This window comes from Lytechinus variegatus, chromosome 5 (genome assembly GCF_018143015.1).
Source record: "Lytechinus variegatus isolate NC3 chromosome 5, Lvar_3.0, whole genome shotgun sequence".
Classification (NCBI taxonomy): Eukaryota; Metazoa; Echinodermata; class Echinoidea; order Temnopleuroida; family Toxopneustidae; genus Lytechinus; species Lytechinus variegatus.
The window spans coordinates 15,273,154-15,283,736 of NC_054744.1; the positions used below are offsets into that span (position 1 = coordinate 15,273,154).

At 36.6% G+C, this 10,583-nt stretch overlaps 1 protein-coding gene across 1 annotated transcript; it reads left to right on the top strand.

The window, feature by feature from the left end:
- The first annotated feature begins 5,297 nt into the window (after window positions 1-5,297).
- LOC121415547 lies at window positions 5,298-10,434 on the top strand. The gene is made up of 5 exons (XM_041608791.1): window positions 5,298-5,510; window positions 6,238-6,394; window positions 7,894-8,490; window positions 8,890-9,045; window positions 10,002-10,434. The coding sequence occupies exons 1-5, from the start codon at window positions 5,355-5,357 to the stop codon at window positions 10,226-10,228; spliced, it is 1,293 nt and encodes a 430-aa protein (XP_041464725.1). The 5' UTR covers window positions 5,298-5,354; the 3' UTR covers window positions 10,229-10,434.
- Window positions 10,435-10,583: the final 149 nt, after the last annotated feature.

Below are 10,583 nucleotides of genomic sequence, written 5' to 3' on the forward strand. Positions count from 1 at the left end.
GGGGACGTTTGAGGGCCGGTTGTGAATAAAAAAAATAATAATAATATAGGTCGACCCCATTCGTGCTTCAAAGGAATGAGTTACTTTTTATCAAATCAAATGCCGTAAAAACACTTCCGATAGCACTATTCCCTGTATAACGATTTTACTAGCCTATTTGCATTGTAATTTTTAAAATGTGAATGAAAATGTTGCATCATCTCTGAATATACATTATTTTCATGTTCGGAAATATTTCCTTCCTGTATTTTTCCTTGATCTAAGTGCTAGGCCTATTTCCACTTTTTCGGAAATTATAGGCCATGAAGAGGGATCGTACTATCTTGGTTTAAAGATTATGTAGCTAATAGACGCCAAATATGTTAATTTTAAATCCAAATCATCTAATATATACCCCGTTATATGTGGACGTACCACATGGTTCAATCCTGGGCACTTTATTATTTTTAATGTATATGAATGACATTGTGAACACATCTCCCTTACTTACACATGTTTTATTCCCAGATGACACCAACATAAACACACTACAACTTAAACATATTGTTGCAACTCTCAATCAAGAATTAAAGAATATGGTTTAAATCAAATAAACTTTCACTTAGATAAAACAAATATCATGTACTTCAAACACATTAATTCTAAACATATATTTCTCGATAATATTTATATCAATGATATACCCATTAATGAAAAACAAGAAACTAAATTTTTAGGTGTAGTGATCGATGCTAACCCCGGGCGGGATGCTAACATAACTTGGAGTAGTCACATTCGTAATATAGGAAGAGGCATAGGTATTTTGTATACATTAAAATATTATATCTCTCAAAGATCGTTACTTATGCTCTATAATTCATTTATCTTATCGTATATATATCTTATATATCTTACTGTAAGCTGTATGGGGAAATAGTAACAAAATCAAAATCGATTCAATATTGCGCCTTCAAAAGAAAGCACTTCGCATTTGTCATCACTCCCATTATCTCGCTCATACTGATCCTGTATTTCAAGATCTACGATATTCACACTTATCAAACTGCTATTTGATGTACAATTTTCTACCGAAACTATCCCAACACCCTTCCGAAATATTTTTGTCTATAATAGTGACATTCATTCATACCCTACTCGACATTCATCTGACTTTCATTTAACAAATCCAAAACTAATAATTGCTTATAAATCAACACGGCATCACGGCCCAGATGTTTTGAAAAACCTACAGAATGATATCAAACAAGCTGCATCTCTTAATATAAAAAAGCTTCACTAAAGAGGTACCTTTTATCAAAATACTTATAAATTCTCACCTGCACACGCACTCACTTGCACACACTTCATATTGGCCCTTTTTCTTCCCCCTTTCCTTTTATTTTAAGCAATATAAGTGACGTACATCAATCACTTTTAAATAATAAAGACCTGGTATTTCTATTATGGATTTCATGTAGCCTTCTCTTTTCTCCTGGCTGCTATTATTTCAAGCTTTCAGCTTACGATAGTTGGCCTCTGCATTTAAATTTATTTGTTATGAATTGTTTACATGAATACAATTGTCACCTTTGTAATTTGATCATTATGTATGTTTGATGTTAGATCATTGTTATAAATTTGTAATTTTGATTTATTAATAAATGCAGAAATACCTGCTTAAAAAAACCCAAGTCAGTATACAAAACCTGAAAATAATATTTTTTAAATTCATTATGAATGAAATATGCAAATTCATTCAATAAAAACATTACTTGCATTTTTAATACTACATTTCACTTCATTTTTTTAAAGGTTTCCACAAAGAAATATGGTGAAAGCAAATTTTTTCCTTATGTATTTCTTTGTTTCTTTGTTTTTAATTGTTTTTTTCAATGGAAATTATTAGAGATCATTTGAAAACTAAATTAAACCCTAAATTAATGAAGCAGACCAATTAGAACGAAAAGTAATCAGCAAAGTTTATGAATATCATCTGCTATAGACTTTGTACAAAAAGTCTAAAAATAAGGCATTTTCGCCATGACATTGTCTCGTAAAAAGTCATGTGACATCGCAATGCCTATACCGTATATAGTGGCGTAACTATGGGGGGGGGCACGTGCCCCCCCCCCCGAATGACCGGCAAAAAAACAAAAACGGGAGAAAAAGAGGGAGAAAGGAAGAGAACGTAGTGGGATAGAAGATATGTTATATTTGATAAATATTTTTTTCATAACTTTATAAAACATTATTTGCTGAGGGCCTATATGTTCATCGTTCCCGGTGCTCGCATTGTTTAACAATCCCGTTTTCAAGTCAATATACACCCAATGTACTTCCTCGCACTTCGAATTATTATTGTTTTATGTAGTGACATGTGCTTCTTTTCATGACTACTTAAAGTGATTGCTCCGTTTTAAGGTCTGAATATAAAACATTTGCAGTCCGTGTTTACGTTCGATTTAGTGGATACGTATATTATATCTGCTCTTCATGAATTCCTATAAAATCAGTCCTTAAAATGTCCCCTTTTCTGATATGAATATCAAAAATTTTCAGCTCGTGCTTCGCGCTCGCATTATTAGCTTGTACTGTAATGTCCCGTTTTATGTCTCACAGTATAACAAAAATGAGATACATATTTGTATAACTTGCAATTGAGTGCGCTTAGCGCGCCCACTAAGTGACTAATTTTTTGTGATGGTGCCCCCCATGCCGTGACCCACTGCCCGTATATTGCGAATTTGGTCTCAAAAGTTGCGCGAGACTTCAAAAAAAAGGTCATAAAATTTTGCGGCGCTATATTTTTGCGTTTCGGAAATATCCCACGAAGCGTTGAGGGGGGGGGGACATGATGGCCCCCAGTCCTTTTTGGGTTAAACGACCAAATGTGATCTTTCAAAAGAAACGTTCTGCAAAAATTACGCTCGCTAGCAATATTAAGATCTACGGAGGTTTCTTGTGGTATCTCGTATCAATAAACCACTTGTTATAGACATATTTTGACATCACCAAATGCTAACAAAACATATCGATCGCTTCGCTTTCTCGCACATAAATAGGCCTATGAATGCATGGGTCAATACAATATTTATTAAAACAATGAAACTGGCATCCATGGAGAAATTTGTGATTAGCCTTACCCGCCACCACCAAAAGTGAAAGATGGCATTCGCGTTTTAATAACTCCGTAGACATAGCCTAATCCTTGATGTGCCCCCCCCAAAAAAGAAGAGATTTCAGTTCAGTATATATTGCTATATTATCCACCCCCGGCCCCCGCCGCAGATCATCGGGACAAGATTCACGCCACTGCTGTCAATACGTGCACTATGAGGGACCTATATTGATATACAATTCCTTGAATAATGAACCAACCCAGGGTCGGCGATCTTGGAGGGGGGGGGGGCACAACCCCTGCAGTAACCCCACAGAGATGACTCCACGATAAGATCATTACAGACCAAACGTCTCTTCAATTATGCTCGCCTTTCTTTTTATTCTCCCTCTTTTCCTTCCTCTCATTTTCCTGTTTTTAACTTCTCTAAAATTAATAGAGGGCGGCGTTCACCCTCTATTTAATTACAGTCTGAATAAAAGGACCTGATTGATATAATTAATTGAAAGAGAATATTTCGCAATATTCTTTGGTAAGTTTTTGAATAGGCCTATGTTTCGTTGATTAAGATGGCATATCACTGCTATCAGCCTGTGTAGTACTATTATTTCATATTTTGTTTGTCCGTTTGAGGCTGACCGATCAAGTCCAAGGGCAAAACGGTCATAATGACAAAAATACAATTTACAAAGCGCTCGTAGCGTACTATGGCTGCATGCGGTTGCATGTTAGGATCCGGCGGGCGGTGTGATTACATACTACACGGTCAATTTTATAAACGATGACTTGTAAGTACAGACTATATGGCCAGGATTTTTCTTATGAGGGGGTGGAAGCAGACCCAAACAGAATTATAAAAAAGTGGATCCTTACTAGTTTCTAAGCTAGCATTCACCTACATGTATATGGAGGACTGACCTGAAAATATTTTCATCCACATTATTTTTAACGAGGGCATAGCCCGGGGGCATAGTCCAGTGGTATAATCTCACAATTGAAATTCGACGCTCCCTATAATCTCATACTGACAAATCAACTCCATACTACTACTTACCCCCACTTTATTAAACTTAACTATCAATGGGCCATACAATTTTCAGTCTTTTTATCTTGATTCTTTTTATTCGATGTTGATGGTGTATATAGTAGATTGTGTCAGATAATGTTGATGTCTATAATTTGATATCACACATATGTATTTTATATTAATTTTATTTTTATCTATGGATGTATACTGAGTGCGAATGTTTACATATTTAGTTCAATTCGCGTAGCCAAATTCAACTTTACATTTTCTATATTCTTTCGTTTAATCTTTTCTGTTTAAGAATCGAGCAGTATTTCCATTATTGCGATTTGTCATGCATTTTACTCACCTTTTTGGTTTTGCTCAATGGCCTAAGGTTCACATTTATTTTGTACTTTGTAACCTATGTTCACATAATGTTCACATTTATTTTTTACTTTGTAACCTATTGCTGTCCACTATATTGTTTTATCATCTTTGTCTATTTGTACTGGGCTGATATACATCTTTGTGGTTATTTTCATGCATTTTGCATTGTATTTTTACATTTGTATCAATTTTAATTTTAATTTTCCAATTATTGCCATCCCGTATTTCATTCACGTTTCTACTTCATTTTCCTATCTTTTTCTTCCCTCATATTTTCTTTCTTTATGCAGCCTGCAAACGGGGGGGGGGGGGGGTTAGGGGGGCTAACAGCCTAAATCGTGAAAACTGATAAATGATAATATATTAAATCGATGCATGTCTGAATAAATACCATGTCCTAATACCGAACTGTGATTATTACCCCAGACAAGACGAATCGAGATTTCAAAAAACTTTAAATGCATGCAACAATAAATGAATTGTTTGAAAGTAACATTACACAGCACAACCTTCTGAATTATGCACATGGGCGGCGAAGCAGAGGATTATCTTTTGTGTTTTTTTTTTTGGGGGGGGGCGCAACAATAGCTATCTATTTTTGCGTCCCCAAAAATACAAAAGATAATGCTCTGCTCCGTCGCAAATGATGATGCATGTATGTTCTGTTGAGATTTTGTTTTAGCATTTATCGGTTTTATGTGCTACATTGATATCGTTCCATCCAAGGGATCGGGATCGTTGCACATGCCATGCGCTTGCTCAGATGATGTCCGTTTGTCATCATTAAACAAAAACTATATCCTATATTCACCTCTATATATTTTCACCATGATCTCTCAGGAATAAATAAAAATCCACACAATGGCTACTGTGGTAAGATCTATGACATCTGATGAGATCTATGATATATGTATCATCGGGGCTGGATTGACCGGATCAGCGGCTGCAAGGTGGACGTCGTCTCTGCAGAAGAACGCAAAAGTTTGTCTGATTGGACCAAATGAACCAATGGAACACGTAAGGGAACATTATCATTTTTGTTTCTTATCTGCAACTTAAGTTGTTGCTTTTTTACATTTCTTTCCATAGGCCTATGTCCATTAGCACACGCGAGGGGCGGTGCCAGAGTATTTTTTATACTAAACAAGACTACTAATATAGATGACGTCATCTTTTTTTCAATCAAATAATACACTCTTAAGATAGTTGGGCAAAAAATGCCAAACTTTTAACCATCCCTGGGCAACATACTGTCCACGCAACTATTGGTTAAAATCTGCCCAAATTGGGTAATAAAAACCAATAATTGGGTAATAAATTTGCTCAATAATTGGATGATAATTGACCAGAATATATGTATGTTTTACCAACATACATTACCTACCACAGTGCACAGTATGTTGCCCAACATTTTAAGTGTGTAAAGGTATTATAGGCCTATAGTGACGTTCATATTCAAACTTATTTCTATGATAGAAAAAGGTATCATGACCCACACCTCTCTTTAGATGTCTTTCTCCCACCATAATATAAGGCTATCACCCCGGTCTTGTCCGACGTTAAATCCGTCATACCCTGCTTTATCCGACAGTTACTATAGTAACAGAGTTCTCAGCCAATCAAAATCAAGGAAATTTGTCAGATCCGACAACAAATATTGATGGAATACTTGTATCGACATCCCTTGTATGAAAACATGATGTGGATAATAGCAAGTCTATTCATATTTTTGTCTTGTCGATAGGAATGGAATGATCCATCTCGTACGATATTCGGCGCTCACTACGACCAAGGCCGCATCGTAAGCGAAGTCACTACCAGTCAAAGTACAATGCACGATTCTTGGATGATCCTTGCTAATAGATCCATACGCAGCTACAAGGAGATTGAGAAAGAATCGGGTATGTCACCGGTTGTAGAAAGAGTTGCAATGAAATATGTTTCAGAAAATCAGTCGCAACTGTTACTTAAACCAATTAAAATCATTTGGACTTGCGTTTGACTTCTCGAGTTGCGTTTAAGCACAAATCTTTCTGCAACAGAGGCGATCAGAGAATTTATATTTGGTTTTAAACCATAATCAGGGGAGCATTTCATCAACATTTTTTCCGACAAGTTGTAAGATCTGACATCTCTCCTTGATTCTGATTGGCTGAGAGACACTGTTACCATGCTAACTGTCGGGAAAAACATTCGACATTCCTTTCATGAAACACTCCAAAGGTCTCGCTCCTTTTAGTACACCACATCATTGTTTTCCCGAAGTACAATCGATTACACAATTTCTTTTCGTTTTGAAGTTCGGGAGTCGCGACCTTGGATCTTCATTTTAACGACTTTGCCGTAAATTTGACAGATTTGGCAGTGAACATATTTTTATTACACATCTATTTGGCAACATCTAAAATCGAGATCATTTTACCAATATGGTAAAGGTTAGAACGATTAACAGGCGTAATCTTCCACGTAAGATACTCGTCAAACACGAGATCAAAAATCACAATGTTTGTTCGTGACCAAAATCTTTTACTTCATAGCATGCAAACTCAGTAACGAATGGGCTTCAAATTCACAATGATTTGACAGGTAATAATATACTTCAGGACTGCCATAACAATCTGTCTTGTCCGTTTCTGAGTAAATGGGAATCACAGGGCTGCTCCGAGCATCAACGGGGCGTATCTTGTGTCCGATTGGCTAGAAGTTGGATCCCATTCTGGAGAATAGACATTATTATGCTAGTTTCTTATCACGTGTTGCAGCTTACCTCTGATTGGTCTGTGACTACGAGACGTAGTCTCATCTCACTCATTCGCAGATCAATCTGATCTTTAGCCATATAGCTGGTTTAAAAAAGAGTTGTGATTGATTCGGTCCTATATTTCAATATTAGATGGATTACCGCTGGGTATCCTACAGGCGTTAAGACCACAATTAAAGGTGAAATTAATTTGAACCATTCATAAATTATCCAGGTCGTGTTACAACTCTGAAATGGGCCATCAAACCGAGTCATTGTATACAGCGTAATACGTCAACAAATTTGAGGGGACACAGCATGACTTGTGTGGCAAAACAAATCATAAACGTTACGAGTGAGCGAATCGATCGAGCAAACAGTTTTACCTTTCTTAAATTTAAATCTAATTTAATGATAGATTTTCCTATGATATTCATGAAAATATATACCCTATTCTTTCATTTTCCCTTTTATATTTTTCTTGATCCCAGTCTGTACGTCAGTGATTGTTAATTCGTCTTTGATTATGTTTTACGGCTTTAATGATTTCGGGAGAAAAGCAATTGCAACTCGTATTTTATATGCCTGTATTGCATGCAGTTCTTATAATGATTTATTTATACTGAGCGCTTAAGTAGACCTATTATCTTTGTTTTGCAGGAATTAATTTCTTTAACGAAGTCGGCAATGTATTCATCTCATCTGAAAGGACTGTTGATGAACTCTTGAATAAATGTCCCAAGATCTTAAAACGCTATGTAAGTAATGATCTGTCGAGTGCAATATCGAGCTTCAAAACACTGGATGACGAAATGGCTGCCATCTTTGAAAGTTCCCATGCTGGTTATATAAATCCGCGGGCCTATATCGCTGCTAACAAACTTTTGGCATCGAAAAATGGATGTGAGATGATCGAAGATGTGGTTACTGAAATCAGAGACAATACAGACAACGGCGGGAAAGTCGGTGAAAGAGAAGAACTCCACAGACGACATCAGGTAATCAGAACGAAAAGCGGATGTGTGATTCGCGCCAGTCGCGTCCTCCTGTGCCCTGGAGCGTTTGCGAACACCGAACATATTCTCCCGAATGGAGTGGAGATCGATATCTCGACGACCACGGAGACATGTGTACTGGTGGAGGTCCAAGACAAGGACGTCGAGCGTCTGTCATCCCTGCCATGTTTTGGTTTGAAAATGAAAGACAGGAGAGATCGAAGGAATTCCTATTGCATGCCTGCCATGAAATATCCAGACGGTATATAGGAGAGCATTACTAATATTCCCCGGCATATTCCTAATATGTATTTCTTTACATAGGCAAGATTTCATGTATCAGAAGTGACAAGGGTTATAACAAACATTCTGTGTCAAAACACCTTCATTGAGTTAATTTGCTCAAATTATATATTAAATATCGAAATATTGAAGAATATCTATATGAATGAATAGTTTAAGTTTATTGCAATTAAAAGTCAAATGCCATACTTTGCAAACTTCCATTGTTCGTAAAGACAAATTGTAAATTGTTCATGAATCGGAACTGTCTATCTTCTCTTTTGTTTCCTCTCTTTCTTGAGTATAATAACATTGGAAAACAGAGTGAACTACCGAAGATGGATGATAGAAAATAAATACACGAAACTTATAATTGCAGGTAAATACTACATGAAGGTTGGTCATGGACTAGACTTAAATCGACCTCTTGTGAGCAATGATGACGTCACGGCTTGGTATAAACAGCAAGGGAATATTTCCGATTCTTCTCAAGATCTAGATAGTCTTGTGTCAAGGCTTTTCACTTGTTTAAAAGGTAAAAATCATGTATAATCCCTTAAGTTGCTTTCACACCTACCCAATACCCGTAAATTACAAAAACCTTTCACGCCTCAAAATAACCCTGCAATAATTGCAGGTGTGAATGCACAATATAATTATTATATTGTGCATTCACACCTGTGCGGCCCTTTTTGTTTGAAAAAAATCTTGCAAAGTAGGTCTATAGTATTAAACAATTTCGAGCATTAAAAATGATCTTATGTAATAATAATAATAATAATAATAGGTCCATTTATATAGCGCAGTTACTATGTGCATATACTCTACTATGCGCTTTGATAATTGGTATCATATTATTACCCCGGCTGTAGCTAAACCGCCATATTAATAGGCGCTAAAGCGTTCAAGGAAAAATCCTACCGGGTACCCATTCACCTCACCTGGGTCGAGTGCAGCACAATGTGGATAAATTTCTTGCTGAAGGAAATATTAGTGGCAATTCAGTTGTATTAGTAGACTTAAAGGCCCGTATTCTGGTATAAAGTTACTGTGTGAAAATTAATAGCCATTCGTGGCACTGTTCAAATTATGAAATTATTGATTGACAACGAATCATCATCCAACAATTATAACTAAAATAGATTTCTTTTTCCTTATTCAATCATGAGGAAACAAAATAGTCATATAGGAAACATATTTATTTATAAAAAAGGTTTTGACATTTTCGGCTTCTCATCATTTCAGCACAGAGTTAGACCATTGGTAAAAGATGAACTGGACTTCAGAATAGAGCAACACGCTCGAAAGTATTAATGATCATCATTGGGTCCTTATTATTCATTGAGCTCTAGGAACTGGGATTTTTTCTCTTTCTCCCTCTGTTCTTGGCATTTTGATAGTGAATATATCTTTTAATTTTAGTCAATTCAAAGTAATATTTGCTGATCACTTCCCTAAAGAAACAATTTCTGTGTTTCATTCATTCTGCAGACTTCCAACCAAAATCATTAGGGGTGATACGGTGTGTGATCACCTCTACGCCGACGGGGCGATTCTACTGCGATATGGTGACGCCGAATCTCGGTGTAATCGTCGGCGGAAACGGGCTCGGTGCGACTGTCGCAGACGAAGTCGGAAAGATGGGGGCATTGATGATTGCTAAGGGGTCATGGGACCATGATCTACCGCCAGAGCTCTTTCAGCTGCGGTATAAATAACGTTGATCATTAACTTGCAAGGGCGGAAATACTTCCCCAAAGGTAGGGGGACCAAGGGCGGATACAGGATTTCCGCCGGAAAATCTTACAAGCAAAAAAAGAAAAAGGTTGTCACCCAAAATGTAAATAAATATCGATATATTTCGAATTTCAAGGGTATGATCCGACATGTGCTATTTCGATTTGTAATGATGTATTTTTTTCTATCATAAAAGACCACAAATAGTAGGGGAACATTTGATATTATGCCCCCTCATTCAAAATGGTAAGGGGGACGCGTCCCCCCCTGGGATTTCCGCCCATGTTAACTTAAAGGACAAGTCCACCCCAACAAAAAATTGATTTGAATAAAAAG

What these genes read in the sequence shown, in the direction of transcription:
- LOC121415547 (XM_041608791.1), top strand. Translation starts at nt 5,355, where the DNA reads ATGGCTACTGTGGTAAGATCTATGACATCTGATGAGATCTATGATATA. An exon ending in GGAGATTGAGAAAGAATCGG is followed by an intron (nt 6,395 to 7,893) that starts GTATGTCACCGG and finishes TTTGTTTTGCAG; the next exon opens with GAATTAATTTCTTTAACGAA. An exon ending in GCTTTTCACTTGTTTAAAAG is followed by an intron (nt 9,046 to 10,001) that starts GTAAAAATCATG and finishes TTCATTCTGCAG; the next exon opens with ACTTCCAACCAAAATCATTA.